The sequence below is a fragment of the Xenopus tropicalis genome, chromosome 4 (assembly GCF_000004195.4).
Source record: "Xenopus tropicalis strain Nigerian chromosome 4, UCB_Xtro_10.0, whole genome shotgun sequence".
Lineage (NCBI taxonomy): Eukaryota > Metazoa > Chordata > Amphibia > Anura > Pipidae > Xenopus > Xenopus tropicalis.
The window spans coordinates 108759336-108778883 of NC_030680.2; the positions used below are offsets into that span (position 1 = coordinate 108759336).

A 19548-nucleotide genomic window follows, 5' to 3' on the forward strand; every position below is an offset into this window, starting at 1 on the left:
GTACGTAGGGGCTGCGAATCGGCAGCCATTTTTACTAATGGCATAGTGGTTAGACTAATACGTGGAATATTAGGTGGGAGAGGAAGGCAGAGGGATTTATAGAATCAATGTCAGGGGAATAGGGTGGGCGATACTTTAGTGAGAAGTAGTTGTTGTTCATTACTTCGAAATGGACCCTCGGGAGCCGCAGGTACCTGCTGGTTCCGAGCCGGACTCTTCCTTAGTTAAATGCTTTACAAAGGGACCCCTTCCCGGGCGGTGCAGTCACTTTGTACAGAGGAAAAAAAGATTCTGCAAAATGATCGTCTCTGAGGGAAAGAAGTTCTGCGGGGAGCATGCTCAGAGCGGGGAGGTACTACTGGATATTGGGGGCTGCATGGGGAGTTTATAGGTGAATGGACGTGGGATTGAAATCGTGATGGGGAGTAGGGATACAGAATGAAGGAACACAGAGGACACATGGGCAGAGGATAGGGGACTTTAAACCGAGTGGGACATTATCTCCAGCACAGAGTGAAAACACACATATACAAAGGCTGATATGGCAGCTCCCCCCTCACCCTTTCTTTAGGGTGGTCACTAAAGGGGTACATACACCTTCAGATATTCGGATATCGGTTGTACATTTAAATGCAACAATCTGAAATTAATGTTCAGACTAAAATTGTAGAGTGAAATCATAAAAACAACAAATCAGAGGATGTTCTGAACGTGAAATAGTTGGCAGACACCAATCGTACGAAAGTGACTTCCATTGTAGGTCCCCCAAGGATATCGTCAGATACACAATACGTGCACAGAGTTTAACTTTATCCAACTGAAATTTTCTAACCTGGCCGATCGACTAAATGACTGATCGTCATGGTAAGAAAATTATCAGGACAATAACTTGGAGGCCATACGCGATCCAAAAATTGATTTTATTGGTATGTTTATGGCCAGCTTTAATCCTGATTAATGTTTACTCAGTAATACCACACATGGCATTTCCTCCACCTGCTTATATCCACTTGCAGAGAAATTCTGATATTGCCCATGCAGACTGCCTAAGGGTGATGGCACACATGTAAACCGAGGGCAATAAAGCTCTTGAAAATACCTTTTTGTATTTTAAAATATAAATACCTTCCCTTTATCTTCTTCATTAATGGCAACTGCTTGTCACTGCGTGAAATCTGCCTTGAATTTTGGTTTTTGGTAGTTGCCAGTAATATCAACAGCAGCCTGTGGTGACAGAAATTCTCCTGTAGTAAAGAAAAATCCAGTGTAAAAATACCCAGAGCAGATCATTGTTCCACTGATTACATGGGATTAGTTGATGTCTTTTTAAGGATACAGCATCTCTGCATAGATGACTAGACAAAGGGACAAAGCATTTGTAAAGGCACAGATTAACTGTACAGCAAATGTGAGTTAGTAGTATTGTTTTCAGCCAAAAATATACCATTCAGTCTCGACAATTTATAGTCTCACAAGCTGACACCCATCTGTAAGGCAATATCCAACTACAGGCAGTTGGAGAGTGACAGAACTAATACCTGGAAGACAAATGTGATTTTGACTGACACATGCAATCTCAGAAAATGACCTGCTCATTTCACACTAAGAGCTATGGGTATCAAGGTTACCCTTCCCGTAAAACACATTAATTTATGTGTTTAACTGTACAGTGTGTGCAGTGAAATGAAGGGCTGAGGGAAACCCAGATGTGCCTTTAGAGAGGATTATAACTGAACATAATACAAAAATGTAATGAATTTCCTGTATAATATATCCTTATAATCGGTGCTTAGGAATGTAATTTGTATCCCTTGAGTTTTTAAACCTCCTGTATTACAAAACAATGTACCCCCTGCTTAAAATATATTAGAATAATAATAGAAGTCATATCTGAACTGTGTGACCTGTATAAACCCTTGGCCTGCAGCTTTGTGACTTTCCGTGATCATGGATATATTCTCTGTATATTTGTGTTGAGTGACTTAATGTGATATTTCCTGCAGGAGCATGACAGCAGGAGACGAATTCCATGCCCTTTGGACCCCAAGCAGTAAGTTTACTTTGTTTTAGTCCTGCTTTCTTAAAGTAGCGATATATACACTTTTCAGCTGTCTCACATTCCAGTCTGCCTTACAGTATCTTCTTTTTTGTTTTTCTCACAGCACAGTGTATGAGGATCAGCTTCCAAAGCACCTTAAGAAATGTAATTCCAGAGAGAAACCCAAGCCTGTAAGTAAATGAATGTCTATCAATATATTAGCAGTTTAAAAGCTCTAATTGATTCAAATATAAACTGTAATTAGTTGGAATATATCAATGCAGACAACGTTTCCTTTTTACATGCACAGTTAAGAGAGGAGAGTCAGGGAAAAAGGTGATTTTGGACTGTTTGTCTATAGAATGCAGTATTGTGAGCCTCTGCCTCCTTTGTCATGAAAGGGAACAGACAAGGATGTTAAGGGCTGTGACACATGGGGAGATTAGTCGCCACGTGACAAATCTTCCTTGTCGTGGGCAACTAATCTCCCCGAAATGCTATCCCACTGGCTAGAATGTAAATTGGCGGTGGGATGGCATACGTGGCGGCGCAATTTGCTGAAGTCGTTGAAGCTTCCTCTCAAGGCAACTTCGGCAAATTGCGCCGCCGCGTATGCCATCCCACCAGCGATTTACATTCTAGCCGGTGGGATGGCATTTTGGGGAGATTTTTCGCGCAGCAACTAATCTCCCCATGTGTCACAGGTTTTTGTAAGGAGTCAGGGAGTATCTCTAGGCAGATGTAATGATCATTTTCTGTTGAATTAAGAACTGTGGAAAACATCTTTTTTTTTCCATTGTTCCATTCTTTGTTTAACTTTTAAATCTCCACAATCTGCTTAATTGTTTTCTCAAATCTCTATGCTTGGCACTGATTTGTCTGGGCAATGACCTCTGTATGTTTCAGGTTTTTTATGTTCAAGATGTGAATGCAGGGTGCCTGATCACAGAGACACCTGATAATCAGGTTGGTATTTAGTTAAAACAACCCATTCATTCTTTCACTGCTGCATTGGAAGCCCCTCTTTCCTATAAAAATGTTTTGCAATTTACAGATATCGCTTAGTTCCCTCTCCAAAGATGAGCTTCAGGAACTTACAGAGAAGCTGAAACAAGTGACTAGTGGTGAGTACAAGGGATGTGGTAGGACTTTGCAAGAGAATCACTTTTCTCAAACTTTTATTAAGCAGAAATTGATTAATTTAGTTTTATTATTCATCAGGCAGCATTTACCTTTAATCCTTCTCCCTCTGAGGGTGTTGCTGACTTCTTTTTTCACTATAAATGCAGAAAACAGCAGCGGGTAAGACTCTTTAGGAAGAGCAACGCCAGCTTACTTCCCTACATCACAGTGGGTATGAATCTTGTGCTGCTCATGCACAAGATTCATACCCACTGCCAATCTCTGCATACAGGCTTTGGGTAAGCACTGCCTTTGTTTACTTATGAAACAAAAATAATCAATTTCTGCTCTATGGAGATATTTGGGAATGCGCTTCTTTTTCCTACCAAAGTGGTAATGAAGATAAACATCTCTTAATTTAAGGGTGACAAGTGCCTGTGCTCAGCCTTCACTAAATTTCATAGACTACCTTTTCTGATATAGGAATCTGTTATCTGTTGATATATGAATGGGGCACCAGTTCTCCTTTAGAAACATGCTTACAACTTTCTCTGGTATAGGATTTATACTAATGGCAGTGCACCCTTGTTCTGTATATTCTATTTCAAAATTTCTTTTGGATTTCTTTAATGGAATATTTAGAGGTATATCTATAATTTACTCTTCATTTTATTTGCTTAGTTCCTATGAAGATGTTACTGGCTTTGCTTCAGTTTTACAGTTAAGCTGGCTGGCCACACACATTGCATTCCCTAGACCTCCAGTTGTGTTATGTCTTCTTACATATGGGCTAGTGGGCTGGTATGATGATGATATGGCCTGTCAAAGAAGACTGTAAATGGTATAGTCCACAGCAGGAAAACTCCATAGGCTGTGTGAATAATAAATAATACTATGTCACCATAAAAATTACCCTCTAATAAGGCCAGCAGTTAAATTGCAGACACCATGGACCTTTAAGGCGAAAAAAAATGATGTCATAGATTGATTTGGATTAATTCAGATATGCAAAGCATTCTGGTAACTGTTTAGGTCAATAGCACATGGGAGATATGTTGCCCCAAATCTCCCAAAAATGCAGTAATTAACTTCAGGAGAAGTAAATAACATTGCTCGTGGTCATTCAGCTTAATTGCGAGAAAATGCAACAGAATGCATTTCCTAGCTATTAAACTGAATCGCTGCGAGTAATTTACCTGTGGAAATTCTAACATTGGTAGTTTCTGGAAATTTCTTCTTGCTTTCAGAAGATTTCATTCTTGCTCACAGTAACGCAATTTTACTGTGGGTGACAAATCTCCCTGTATGTCATTGCCCTTAAGCTGCAGCTAAATTTTGTAAGTGACAAGACTGTTCATCAGACATTCCATCTGCTTACTAAACAGATAATTATAATTTTAATTAAAATGATGAACTTCAGCAGATCCATCTATCTTCATGAGAATCTGACTACATATATCTGATGTGTAATGATATTCCCAAAGCCTGCATATTGTTTTAGAGACAATTCATATTTAAAATGACTTCCTTAGTGCCTATGTCCTGCTTAACTTACGTTAACTGTTAGTTTTCTTTTTTGCTGCACTGCATTAGTGCATTTTGTTTATTCATTTTGTATCTTAATGTTTCCTTTAGGCCTGGACCCTCCAGCAGCAGATAAGAAACTCTGTCACTGGTCTTTACTTGAAGCCTTGAATGATCCAGCAAATGGAGACACTGCATCCAAGCATCTCAAGCAGCAGGTTTGGCTTCCTTCAGATGGAAAAACTTATGAGGCAATTGAAATATAAGTGCAGATAGCAGTACGGTCAGTTGATTAAGCAGGGACTTATGGAGATGACTGGAGGTAGTGGTTGACTAAAAGTTGCCATACACAAGCAGATTTTGGCTGCTGATTCTAGTCCTTAACACCAACTCAGCAGTTTATCTGTCCATGTATAGGGTCCTCGGCCAAAAATTGGTAAAATTTGATTTGATTTTTCGTTGGATTGGAAACTGCGTCGGCTTATTGATGCACTACTTGCCCCAACTTTTCCTTTCCCCTTAATTGCAATGTAATTGTTTGGCCCTAGGGTGAAGGTGTGGGGGGAAAGATTTTCTTGTTTTGTAACCTCATCAAACAATCAAATTTCACTGTGTATGTCCACCTTTACATAAGAGCTACCTGGTTGCCCATGGCCCAAAATTCCAAGGCGGCCTACCACTATGGAGAGTGCAGGGTTGAGGCAAGGTAGAGTGGAGCCAAGGTTGCAGTGGGAATGGCACAGCCTGTTGCCAAAGGAATAATTAATCTTCCCCTAACTGGAGGTAGATGCTAGTGTTCATTTTAAGTATATACATATGTAGTCACAGCTATATGAAATCATTTCTTTATAGTAAGAGGGGACCTAACCATAAGACAAAGTCTGGGGTTAGCTGCCGTTCACCTGGCAGAGGCTCTGGTGAGCAGAGCATATAAACTGGATATTCTAGGTTGGTTTCTCATACACTGATCTTTGTGGCTTGACACATGACAATTTCCCACTGTAAACATATATGAATTAATATAAACTGAGTATTCAAGTGTCTTGAAGATGGAAGCAATTATAATTTGCATTTTTATAGTTTTGTTTATAAACAGATGGCTTTAAAGCAGTGCTGATTTCTTCTTTAAACAGGCCTCGATTCTGGGTCATCTGGACAATCTGGGTTTGCTCAGTGGATCCTGTTGTTTTGTGGAGTTTGGTGCTGGTCGCGGGAAACTGTCGCACTGGGTGGATATTGCAACACAGGGTTCTGAAAACATTAATTTCCTGCTGGTGGAAAGAGCAACCACAAGATTCAAGGTTGGGAATCTGAGATTTATTACAATTCATGGTGTTTCTGTTTGCTTAAAGGGAAACCATAAATATTATGTTTAAAATTCACTAAACTCTAGTTGTTTTACAAACTATCTTTAATGTCTGCTTGCAAACAACACACTGGCTGATTTCAGCACAAGTTAGCAACTGGCATTGTGCTACTGAAAACACCATTGTTATGTTGCAGCATGAAAAAAAAATTGCCTTAATATGGGTACCCCTTTTCAGTGCCTTAGGCTAAAAGAGATAAAGTCTTAACTGTAATATTGGCCTCCCTGCAGTTAGCAAAGACTTTAAGTTAGGAAACAGTTAAGTTACCAAGAAAACTGTTAAACAAGCATATTATGTGTTTTATTATAGGTGGATGGGAAGCAGAGAAGTTCAGTTTTTGAGAGACTTCAAATTGACATTCAACATCTTTGTTTAGGTGGGTGCAGTGATAAAGTTTAGAGGATATGAATCACATTGATTTATCTAAGGGTGGCAAGTTTTTTGTTTTCTTAATGAGAAATACAGGTTGTGAAGGTATCATAGATAGTTGCAACAGTAGAAGCTTATGATGAACTCTACAATCAGAATCCTTTGCAAAGGGGGCCAAACTTACCCTACACATGTTTCATGTCACTGCACTGGGCCCCAGAGGGATGGAACGTCTGCTATACCATTCCTTTTGACTGGAGAGGCCTTTTGCCTAAAGGATTAACTCCAAGACTTCTGCTTTTTCATTGATCTTTGCTGTAAAAGTGGGTACAGACTGTGGCCTTTTTTCAACAATATGTATCTTTTTGTTCACAGGACTTTGAGCATATATACTAAATGTTTTTCAGATTTTTTTTTATTTCATCAAAATGACAGTTTGTGTCTTTATTCCTCAGGTCGAGTTCCCAGTCTCAATGAAAAGCAACTTCCAGTCATTGGAATTGGAAAGCACCTTTGTGGAGCAGGGACAGGTCAGTATGAGTTGCAGGAACCTTATAAAAGATGTAGCAGTACTCCATACCCATGCCCTTGCCATCCCAGCTGCCTATTTTTTACAGGGTGGAATAAAGCAGACATGTTTCATGTCTATTAATAAACTTATTTCTCCCTGGGAACCTGAATGGTTTGCTACATCACCTTCCTAATGTGAGCAAGAAGTAAATGCTACAACTATTACTTCCAGTTATCTGCTTGTTCTGTTGAAATATTTACCACATTTTGCTAGTCAGTATGTGCCTTTGTATCACTGAGTGTACTCCGTAATGGCAAATGCTACAGGGTAAAAGAGGAAACAAATAGAACAGAGCATTGGCATATGTACAGCACAATTATCTTGGGTGGGTGTAATCTTGTGTATGATGACATGGATACTGATATATGTTTGTAGAAGCAATAATATATAATTTTAAAAGTGTTTATTTTTACAGAAAAAAATTGACCAAAAGCAGCACATGTCTGAAACATTAAAGGAATTGTAAATCCTGTTGATACAGTTAATGGTAGTTCAGATTAAATAAATGTCTATTATATACTTTTCAGTGAAGTAATGCATTTGACCCGAGTAAAGACTATCTTTTATCTTGATAGTAATTGTGTACATTGCAGGAGTCACTTGTAACTGTAGCCATAGTATTTCTGATTTCCTTAGTAGCTGAAGTGTGTACTGTGTTGCAGACCTGGCACTGCGCTGTCTTATGCAGAGTAACTCTCTTGCCAATGGAGAACCTTTTCCAAAAAAACCCAGGACAGACACCTTTGAGCAGGGAACAGTGAAAAATGAATGCGACAAAGCAAATCCAGCTTATTCCACCTGTGTGGGAGGTATTGCCATTGCTCTTTGCTGCCATCATCGCTGTGACTGGCATCACTATGTAGGCAGAGAGTTCTTCCAAAGTCTGGGATTGGATCAGAGGGAATTCAGCCTTTTTCAACGCATGTCCAGTTGGGCTACCTGTGGCATGAGACTGCCGGCCAAGGCTATTCAGTCTGATGAACAGATGGAGTCAGAGGAGCATGATGCAGAGCAACAGAACTGTCATTCAGAGACAGTTGAAAGGTAAGAGGCATCAGTTTATTTGTGTACTATTCTTTTGTTGTTGATGGTCACTATTAACAAAGGGCTGTCATAATATTTAAGAACCCAAGATGACAAAAGTAATAATACATTACAAAGAGAATTCTATAGCCAGTTAATGAGCACCTTGGGTTAACGTCACATATTTCAGGATTTTGGAAAAAATGAGCAAATACATGGTATTGTAGCAGCCTTGAGCAAAAAATGGCTCCTCGTGGTATGTTCTGGCCCATCATAGGATAGTATAACTATGCTTTATTTTCTGCATGGCTCAAATATTCCCTTTATTTTCCAGGTTTCTGACAGTGAAGGAGAGGGAGAGCTTGGGAAGACTGTGCAAGCTACTCATAGACTATGGCCGTGTAGATTTCCTACAGCGTATGGGATACATTGCAGCATTGCAGTATTACACAGAGCCTGAAGTGTCTCTAGAAAATGTTTTGCTCACAGCAATACCACGGTAACCTATCCCAAAGCTCACCTCATGAGGAGTGAGCTGTAAACAGGAACTGTACTGATGTCAAATATTCTGTATACACGGAAAGAAAACAATCACAGGCAGCTATACAGAATCTTGGGTTTGTCAGGTGACTGTGCTTCATCTCATTAATCCTTAAACGCCATATTGCACCATGACTGTAATGTAAGGCCTGTCTGTCTTGTCGAAGTTGCCCCATGCTTCCACAATGGCACATATCTTCTTTTATTGACTGTTTATTCAAACTCCATTTGCAGTCTTGGGTTAATCTGAATGAGAAATTAAATCAATAATTTTATTGTATCAGCCCTATCAGCTTCCTTTCCATACTTATAAAGACTGGTTATTCTGAATAAAAAGTCATCAGATTTTAACATGTCCTTTCCTTCTTTTGAATCTCTTTTATACCTTTACATTATACCTTTACAGCCAGGGACAGACAAACATTTGTCACATCATGTGTTGCAGAACTCCCAGAATTCTCCAGCAGCTCACTTGAAATAGGAATGACAGGAGTTGGAGCTTTGCAACACATTTGCATTAAAAAGTCAGTCAGTGCTGAATAGATTACGTCAGTGTTGTCCAACCTCTATGATGCCAAGTGCCAGAATTTTTCTGGCCTACATGGTGGAGGGCTGATAATGGAAGTCAGTTTTGACCACTCCCCCTTTTAAACCACACCCACTTGTCCATGGTATCACAAGCTTTTAAAGGAACAGTTCAGTGTAAAAATGAAACTGGGTAAAATGGATAGACTGTGCTCAGGTTCCCTCTTAGGAGAGAGCAGGAGGATCCTGGTAGCAGAGTTTAAGTCTGATTGCAGGTGAGAGAGGTGGGAGTCTGGGAGTGCCAAAATGTTAGGCACCCCAAAGTGACTTTAATCGCCTACCTTTTACCCAGGCTGGTGCCCCTGCTCGGAGAGAACAGCATCAGCCCGGGGTAGCAGCGATCGCTTCCTGGTTCCGTGCGCGCGCATGCGCAGTAGAGTGAAAAGCCGAAATTAAACAGAAAAGTCGGCTTTTCACTCTACTGCGCATGCGCTGACCTCTGGAATTTTCGGAAAGGGAAGCCGGAAGGAGGAAGCGCTGCGCTCCAGGTACCGCGGGCTGGTGCTGTTTTCTCCACACAGGGGCACCAGCCCGGGATACAAGGTTAGCGATTAAAGTCACTTGGGGGTGCCTAACATTTTGGCACCCCCAAGTGACTTTGCCTTTCCTTCTCCTTTAAGGGCAAATGCTCTTTCCTAGTGCACTCTTACCTTCCAGTGTATGCATGTATGTTACCCAACCACTTAGATTGTAAGCTTTAGGGGGCAGGGACCTCCTTCCTACTGTGTCTCATACCACATGGCACTTACTCCCTGTGTATTTATACTAATTTATTGTATTTATTATAACACTTGTCCTCCCTGTGTGTAATTTTGTATATTGTAAGATTGTACAGCGCTGCATACCCTTGTGGCGCTTTATAAATAAAGTTATACATACATAAATACTTTTGAAGCTTGGCTCTACACACGGACTGCTGAGGGTTGTTTACCATTGTCGTCAGTATTAGTGTGTTGTAATATGCAAAAAAACTTCTTGCCTTGACTGATTTTAGGCTTATACCATATGGAGCTGATTCTCAGCCAAGAATCAGCTCCTACACCGGCATCCAGATTCTCTGTGCCTGCACCCAGAGCCATTGTGTTAGGCCAGGTGCAGGCACACAGAGCAGATTTCTGCACCCGAACACCTGCATTTTGGCGCCAAAATATGTTCCATGTGCCTGCACCTGGGTCAACGCAAAGTAAGGCAGGTGTCACTGCTGAATAATCACAAATGTGCCTATGAATATGTGAGATTATGCCAGCCTGTTTTAGTGAGCATTTATAGAATATTAGGCTATATTATTGCTTTATATATTTGTGTGCACATCTGCATGAAGCTCCTACCTGTTGTTCCAAGCCTGAGGGACTCCTCTATATATGCATTCATGAACTCCAGCCCAAATAGTTCCCTGTCTTCCTCCTCATCCTCACACCGAGGCAGTGTCACTTGAAGCTCAAGAGGATTATCTCTGAAGTTAACAAACCTGTTGAGGACAGATCTGAGTTACTGAGGAAAGCAACTTTGAGGTTTCCAAGGCCTTCTAACATACTTGCAGGTTTCAGATGACAATTAAATCTAAATTAGGAAAGGGTGCATGATCTAAAGAAACTATAAAAATATTTTATTAGAGACCTATGTTGGGAGGAATGTACAGAATTTAGCTACCTAATCCATGGCATAATGGACATTTGCTTTATCTGTAAACCAAAAATGTCACAACAAAGGGATTAAGGGAGCAGTTGCTATACAGAGCTCATTCTTTCATTAATTCAGCTATTTACAGGGAGTGAAAGCAAAACAAGTCTCCATTACTGCTTTATATAATACATATGTGTATTTTATTTTAATTAAAAGAATGGTCAGAATGTATTTTCAGCATTGGTTCTACCTATTTTGCTCATGTTGTAAAAATAGCGTATGTATTGTTACACTGGCCCTTTAAGGTTCCTTACAATTGACCTTACCAGAGGCTGGACAAGCTCTGCAGACATTTAGGGATTCCCCTCAGCTGATTGTTGCAGAGAACCAGGGTGCTGAGATTCCTCATGGAACCTATGGAGTCTGGCAGATGAGAAATTTCATTACGCTGTAGCCACAAGGTGTGTAAATGCTGCATCCTGAGTGAGAGAGATGTGGATGAGCATGAGACTGCAATGCTACAACAAAACAATTTCTATTAATAACTATATTTGTTATTTTAGTTGGCATTACTCACTTGTTAAATCTTAGTATATGTGGCTTAGAGGGCCTAGCTGGGAGCAATGGACTGTAGGCTCCCACTTTAGGGGTCTGTTTACTACAGGCCCATCCAAAATGTACAAACAACAGTATGTTCATTGTAGTGTGGATTCTCTATATTCAGCTAGTTATTTATGGGAAAGCTGCAACTGGAAAGTCTCAAAAGACAAGTAAGTGTGTCATTATCCAATGACCAAGGAAGATACAGCTTGAGAAAGTATATAGGGTGGCGTAACTGACAAACATGGGTGCCTCCATAGATCATAGCCATGCAGCCAGCAAAAATAACAAGTATGGTAAACGGCACAATATTGAGTTTATCATGAACCCTCTCACCTGTCTATGTCCTGGGGAAGTTCCTTCAGCCTGTTACTCCCCATATCCAACCACTCTAGAGCTGGCAGCTCAACTACTGTCCTGGGGATGCTGGCAAACTGGTTCATGCTCAGGTCCAGGTGTACAAGTCGTGCCAGAGAGATGAGCTAAAAGAACATACAAAGAGCAGTGTCAGTGCATCTTTGGAACCATTATGGCTAGAAGGGGAATCAGATGCCCACCCCTCTGAGAGAGACTGCATAACTAGAATTACAGCTCCTAATTATCAAGTGTTTTGGGTGATTCAAATAAAAAGAAAATTTGCCGTTCTTATTATACCTGGAGAAAGGTTTACATCAAAAAACCAACTATCCAGTTTAATTAAGGCTAAAATCAAATTGCACATTAAAGTAGCAATATACACCTATATTCACCATAATTAAAAACTATTTTAAAATATATTTTTCTTTCTTTTTTTTCCTGTTTTGTATTCATCCTTATTACTGCCCCCTGCCCCGGAAGCTGTATAAATTAGCCACACTGACCCCCCCCCCCCCCCCCCCCCCAGTGCTGCTTGTGTCTCAGTTACAGATTGAAATAAGCTTGTTATACAGGAGGATTATCTGAAAATGATACTTTAATTAACTACCTAATTCTCCCACAGTTGCTCAGAAGTACAAAGGATTTGTGATGCAGCATAAACTGAAAGTGCTGTCAATGTTACAGTGTTACAGTTTTTTTCAGTAATTACATTTACAATTTCTGGTCTGCTTCAGATTTGAGAATCCATTTCAAACTCCCATTTAAAGGAAATAAAAGTGCTTCCAATGTCCTGGTTTCTTTAATTGATTTATGAAATGGACCACTGGACCATGGAACTCAGCTAATAAGTGAAACTAGTCGGCCAGCTATATTTGCTAAAGCTATGAATAGCAGCACACACCCCTCCCCAGATACACAGTGTGAATCTTTTTCATACCTAGTATAAAACAACTTATCAGGGCTGTGGAACAAACTGACCTACAGGCTCCTAAAGGGGGCATAAATGTATCAAGAATATTCAAATAAAGTTAATCAAAGTGCTTTTTTAACTTTTACTTTTAACATATTTTGATTTTAATGCAGCTAAATTTTTTGGATTTTTGGCAGGAGGGCTTTGGAGTTGTTCTGCATATCACGCCTCCTGTTCTTGGAAGTTTTACAGTTGTACTGACAGCAGGAGTAAACAAATTTGTTGCCTTCCAGTCAGTAATAGCTTTCTAAGTCTTTTTCTTATGTTCTGTCATGTCCTGTAGGAGATACAGGACATGGACTTTTTTGCTGGTTGGTTGATCTGTATTACTTCAATTTTGCATATAATACCTATATTATTCCAAGAACTGGCTATGTATGCTAGGCAACAGTGGTGAATCAACTGTGTGCTATTAAATTCACGTTCCATAACAAAAGGACCAATGCAGGGGGTTGGTGTTTACCAGTTACCTTAATTAATAGCCCCGTTCCTTTCCTTGGCCTTTGTATTAAATGTAAATTGCAACTCAAATAATAACCATTAGTATAAGGTCTGTGTAATCTAAATATTTGATCCCTTACTTGGGAAGGAAGATCTGAAATATCTCGATTTACAGAAAGATCCAGCTTTTCCAGACTCTCACAGGTGCTGAGTTCTGCGGGAACCTCTGAGATCCGGTTATAGCTAAGCAAGAGCTCGCGCAAGTTAGTGAGTGTTCCTGAATAAGTGAGATATAGTACAGAACAATGGATTAGCACTGACACAAACTGAAACTGCTCCTAAATGACTCTACACAGTGTGCCAAAAAGCCTAACTAAATTGCCTCTAGTAGATTTATGCTGTTAAATCCTCCTGTTAAATCCTGTTTCCATGCTGAGGGCAAAACAGCCCAGAGCTTCACTGTATAGTTTCACTGTGTTACAATGGTACAGATGCCACTGACTTGCCTAGTACCTGACATTTCTCACTAGATAAGAACAAGATAGCATAGACATTCACTTAGAACTTTCACATGCAGCCATCTACACACAGGTATTCATTTCCTACTCACCAATCTCTCGTGGGATTTTAGTTATGGAATTCCGGGACAAATCCAGGACCAGTAGGTTAGTAAAATACACAATGCATGTGGGGATTGCGGTTAGACCTGTGCGATGTATCTGCCATTCCTGGAGCTGAGGAATCTTCACCAAACATGGTGGCAGTGTCTGCAGCAGAGAAGAGACAAGAGACAAACCTAAATCTATGAAAAATGTTTCATGGCAAAATCTCTGCTCCACACCAGGTGGGTTTTACATCTGCCACATTCACGGGTATAGAGGACGCCTAATTTGGGACTGTGGGGATTTCAGAAAACTCTGTTGAGTCCAGATTTAAAATATTATTATTGTAACTAAAGAAAGATATAAAAATGTTGCATGGTATTACTTGGTTTCTATCTGTCAGATGTAGGTTACCTTCCACTCTTCCTTTTCAATTCGTAGGATCAATCTTCCATCTTCATTAGAAACCTTTTCCTTCAGTCTGGACAGTTGGATGCGACTCTCCCATACATTAGATATTCTGTGACACATAAGCAATCAGCAACAGTGTGTCAGGCAATAATAGAAAAGATTCACGTATAAGAAAAACAGATTTTTATATACATGCAATTTTAAAGTTTTCCCACATTATACATTTTTTTGTGGACCCACCACTATATAATGCCTCTATTCCCTGATTTTGCATTTTCCTTGATTTTACACCATTTTTTTTTGGTCCCCTGAAAAAAATGTAAAATGGTATATACCTATCAACAGACTCATCTGTACAGATTTATTAGAACATCAGTCATTTCCCCTAACCTGCCCCTCTTACCTCTGTCAGAAATTCTCCCAATCTCTCTGCCTTTAAAAAATCTCTAAAAACGCATTTATGTAGAGAAGCTTACCCTAATTTAGTGTAACATAACCTCAGTGTGCTGCTAAAAGCAATACCCTGTGCCCCACCTCTCACAACTCTGGTCATGTCTATTCCCACACCTTGTGTCTCAACCCTTTCTCCTTGTAGATTGTAAGCTCTTTTGGGCAGGGCTCTCTTCACCTCTTGTATCGGTTATTGATTGCTTTATATGTTACTCTGTATGTCCAATGTATGAAACCCACTTATTGTACAGAGTTGCAGAATATGTTGGCGCTTTATAAATAAATATTAGTAATTAATAATAATAAAAATGGCAGATCCCATATATACTATTATCGCTGTATAATAGTTCCTGCCCCAGGGGAAGTTACAATCTAAGGACCCTATCCTATTACCACTCATACTAGGGTAATTGTCAATTGATGTCTATAATGATCATTATATGTACAAATATAAGCATGTTTAACATAAAACAATAGTTTCATTGGCTTTTTCCATAGGACACACAGGTAAGAAGAGGACATTCAAAGGGACTGGAGGAGGAACAATACAGAATGGGGATTTTTTAGTGGGGTTCAAATGGGTGTATAATGAGACTATAATTTTGCATTTTGTACCCTTTCTTGCCTTTTTACTGTTAGAATCTTTGTAAAATCTGCCCCATACAGTTTCACTGCCCTTGTCCTCTCCACCGTTACACACTCACAGTGTCCTCTGTCAGCTGATATATAAGCTACACCTTCTGGCAGTGTTTTGCCAACAATCTCCCTGCCGACACAGAATACAGGACTGTCACATCTATAATACTTATAGACATCTATAATACTTATAGAGGCTTATACTGTAATGACTAAATTACGAGTTTAAACAATGCTGAACGTCTGGACCTACAGCTATTGCTGAAGAAGAATTTCAAGCATTTGGTTGCCATGGGATGCTGGGAGCCATAGTATAACAGCAGCTAAAGGGCCTGAGATGGGGCATCTATCATGCATACTTCATAACTTAATAACTATGGCATTTATTTTAGATCAACTTTTACACCTTTTAAAATGTAAAATAAACCTAAAACACAGAAGCCACAACCTTTATATTATTTTCACAGCATTAACACTGAAGACTGGTGAAATTAATTTTACATGTCCAGGAAACATTAATATTATTAGTCAAAACTGTAGAGCACTGGGACATTGTATGAGTTTAATTATGTTCAAAAACAAACAGGCCCTTAACAATAACTAAGTTATTTCACAGACGTGATCAAATGGAATGCATAAGCACATAAACTATATAAATGCATACAGTGACAGTGTTCTCTCACTTTACCACTAGTAATGAGCTGGCTACTCACTGTCCCACAGATGCCCTTGTTCTGCGGTCATTCTCCGATTTCAGCTCCTCCTGGTGCTTTTGGATGCGGCCCTCCCATAGAGCTCGGATCCCAGAGAAAGAACCTACACAAACTACGGCAGGCATGTTTACCATTCAGGCCCCATCACAAGCCTTTGGATATCTGAAAATGGATAGAATGTAAGCTTCAACTTAAAGCAAACAAAGAAACCCCCCTTCTGCTGGCCTGTCTATATGGAAAGGCTATGTGCTATTGTGTTTTTAGTAAGATTGTGATCCAGTGCAATGTGGATATTGCTGGCTTGAGTCTCAGTTCTCAGTTATCTAATAATGTTCTGCAGCATGCATCAATCAGACTAACTCAGCAATATTTTGCATCTTGGGTCCAACTGAGGGACTGTGATGCAAGGCAGTCTTGCCCCTGTACACTGAGCTGCATGCCCACTACCTTGGTTTAAAGTCACCAAAAATTAAGATTAACAAAAAAAAGCTATATGCACAGGTCTACACTGGATTTTGCTAATTAAATTGCCTGTGGAAATGCAACTTCATTATAGCTGGTCATTATAAATTATCAGTTTGTTAGTATAAAAAATGTGGTTCTTAAGATGTTGCTGAACTTCAGCTCCCACAAGCTCCACCCCAAACAACCTGGAATGCAGGTGGTGCAGCTCAACAACCAAGAGGAGCACAGGATGCCTATCCCATGTATACAGCACCTAAACAGTGTATATAAATATACCCTTCTATACTCATTCTATTAATTTATATTATCTATACTGTATATGCATACATAAATATTTTATCATCATTATTATTATTGAATTGATCTATACATATAGCACTCAGCAACCTAACTGCAGAACATGCATTCCGAGAGTTACAGTTTAACAACCTAAAGGGGCACAGGTTGCCTATTCCATGTGCAAAAACCTAAACAGTGTCACTCACCTCAATACAAGAAGAGGGCCAGTTTACTGCTCCCTGTAAGACAACAGGAGTTACAAGTATAATCAGGCAGTAGCTCAGGATCCCATATATCATACTAGAATCCATACTGTCATTGTCCCAAAGAAGTGTGCAGGTGACATTAGGAGTCTCTTCTGTAAGACAAGGCAGTCCATGCAAGAGATAGCCCAGAGCTGGCACCCACACGCCAGTATCTCCTCATGGGTTGGCAAAATATTCCCAACAGGGGCAACACTTTAGGATCTATCCAAGAATTACATGACATAAACAGGATCCAACATAGTTCCTTAATGGGTCACTCACGCTACCACAGAATTTTTCATGAGGATTTTGTTCTATTCCCTGTACAAGAGCACAGTTGGTTTATGTCATGTTACACTGTTTATGGCAGACCTTCAGCTCAGTCCTGGGAGCAGGAGGGAGGAATGTCACCCATCAGATGAATGTGACACATGACCAGCTATATATAGTCACTATTGGAGCACAAATCCTAATCAGCAGGTGGCACCGTACAGGCCTCACTTGCATCTGTGGCTGATTTTCTTTATTATTACAGACTAGAAGACAGGACAGCCCCCAGCTTTAAAGGGATACTGACACTTGAAACTAAACCTTTATTTACATATATACCATTGTCTTTGCATGCTGTTTATAATTTTGCCTTAAAAGTATATGCCCAATGCTGTTACCTATCTGATCCCCTCTATGAGGGGGCTGCCATATTTGTGCAGCAGGAGTCCGTTAGCGTTAGAGACTATAACTGACAGGCTGAGAAGGGACAGTCAGGTTGGCAAAACAGTCAGGTTTAGGAACTTCAAGTAACAATTACTTACAAAAGCAGCCCTATCAGCAAAATGCTTAACATGACCTATAGGTAACTCTTTTATGTACATTCATGTTTTGAAGAGCAGTTTTTTGTCAGTATCACTTTAATGAATTACAGTATCCCCAGCATCTGCATGGATTCCAAGGCTTCTTAATTTCTAGGGAAAAATGGTCCCAGGAAACTATTGTCTCTTGCCTTGCCAAAGGAACTATGCAAAACAGTTTTCAGACATTTCTTTGGGACAGAAAGCAGTTTTCAGCAGCTTTTATGATTAAACAATGTCTTTAAAAACTCAGTATTATCATAGTCCTTAGTTATTGCATCCTTGTAATAAGGTCTCTGGGTCATGTGGCTCATGAGAAACATGTTGCTCACCAACCCCTTGGATGTTGCTCCCAGGATCCTCAAAGCAGGTGCTTATTTTTGAATTTCTGGCTGGGAGGCAAGTTTTGATTGCATAAAAACCATGTGTACTGCCAAACAGAGCCTCCTGTAGGCTGCCAGTCCACATAGGAACTACCAAATAGCCAATCATAGCTTTTATTTGGCACCCCTGGAACTTTTTTCATGTTTGTGTTGCTCCCCAACTCTTTTACCATTTGAATGTAGCTCACAGGTATAAAAGGTTGGGGATCCCTGGTCTAGAATATTTTAGGTCGCTCTTCCCTTGAAATATTGTTTCTCCATAAATGTAAATATTCCACGCACAGACAGTGCATGTATTACTTTATATAGAATACATACATGTACTGTATTTGCACCTTTGCACTATTTTATCATGCAGCAGAGGTTATTTCAGAAGGGGCCTAATTGCTAGTACAGCAGCATCCGGCCAGTGTGCTCATGATGGCTGATCAAAGTCCATTCCTGTGCCAAGGTTATGCGGTTTTGAATCTCAGGTACCTAATTGGGACAATACTGGTATTTATTCCTGTTTGTACCATCACTTCCAGTGTTTAAATCACTTTTCATTTGTCTGTATAAACAGCGTCATGTTTTCCTCGTGATGGGGTACCTCAGTGGGGGCAGCCTTGAATATCACTTGGATTCATATGGGAGCCTGGAGACAGACAGAGTGCTGTAAGTGATATGGGGGGATTTTAGGAAAAGGCAGTTGAATACAAGAAATTATAATAATAAAAAAATAAATAAAATAGGAAATATATACAAGGTACCATGTTAGGAATTTTTTTATCCTTTTTTTAACATTTAATTTTTGTTTTACAGTTTCCATTCAGCAGAGATTGTGTGCGGCCTGGAGTTCCTGCACAACTGCGGCATTGTTCATCGGTCAGTATAGCTCCGCTTCTCCAGATCTCATCTCCCTAATGTTTCTGTTGGGTTATCTATATTCTGGTCACTTTTACATTGCTTCCAACCTTCAATTTGATTCTGTTAAACTGTTTCTATATCTGTTTGCCTTATCTTATCTACCTCTAGCTAAATGTCTTCTATTACATTACAGAGATCTCAATCCTGACAACATCCTGCTGGACCAGGACGGCCATGTCAAAATATCTGACTTTGGCCTGGCAGTTCCCAACATGTTCGGGGACAGGACTATCACCGGCAGGGCAGGGACACTCTGGTACATAGCCCCAGAGGTGAGCAGTGCAATTCCAGTACATTTATAGCATAAAACTCAGCTTACCATATGTACAAACATCGGGGTATCAGCATGATAGTAATATGTATTTATTATTATTTTAGGAGATGTCTTAAACCTTTGTCTCTATCTCTGTCTACGTTAAGAACAATCTTATTTACCATGAGGAAACATTTTGGAAAATAAATATTTAGTCCCAATAGCCA

General features: G+C 39.9%; 2 protein-coding genes across 3 annotated transcripts; one reads left to right on the forward strand and one right to left on the reverse strand.

Annotated features, from left to right (window-relative positions):
- Positions 1 to 48: 48 nt before the first annotated feature.
- On the forward strand, positions 49 to 9263 carry trmt13 (tRNA methyltransferase 13 homolog (S. cerevisiae)). 2 transcript variants are annotated; one of them, NM_001195675.1, is made up of 11 exons: positions 49 to 352; positions 2004 to 2050; positions 2163 to 2229; positions 2945 to 3004; positions 3093 to 3162; positions 4796 to 4902; positions 5818 to 5985; positions 6361 to 6427; positions 6876 to 6950; positions 7654 to 8035; positions 8349 to 9263. In NM_001195675.1, the coding sequence occupies exons 1-11, from the start codon at positions 170 to 172 to the stop codon at positions 8515 to 8517; spliced, it is 1395 nt and encodes a 464-aa protein (NP_001182604.1). In that variant the 5' UTR covers positions 49 to 169; the 3' UTR covers positions 8518 to 9263. The 2 variants fall into 2 exon arrangements, with proteins under 2 accessions (NP_001182604.1, XP_031755788.1); XM_031899928.1 differs by lacking the exon at positions 49 to 352 and adding an exon at positions 834 to 926 and having other exon boundaries at positions 8349 to 8905.
- On the reverse strand, positions 7380 to 17230 carry lrrc39 (leucine rich repeat containing 39). The gene is made up of 9 exons (NM_001130264.1): positions 16893 to 17230; positions 15943 to 16104; positions 14147 to 14252; positions 13741 to 13897; positions 13271 to 13407; positions 11699 to 11844; positions 11089 to 11241; positions 10468 to 10607; positions 7380 to 8800 (listed from the first exon to the last, which is right to left on the reverse strand). Exons 2-9 carry the CDS (start codon positions 16065 to 16067, stop codon positions 8796 to 8798), a joined length of 969 nt encoding a protein of 322 aa, NP_001123736.1. The 5' UTR covers positions 16068 to 16104; positions 16893 to 17230; the 3' UTR covers positions 7380 to 8795.
- Positions 17231 to 19548: the final 2318 nt, after the last annotated feature.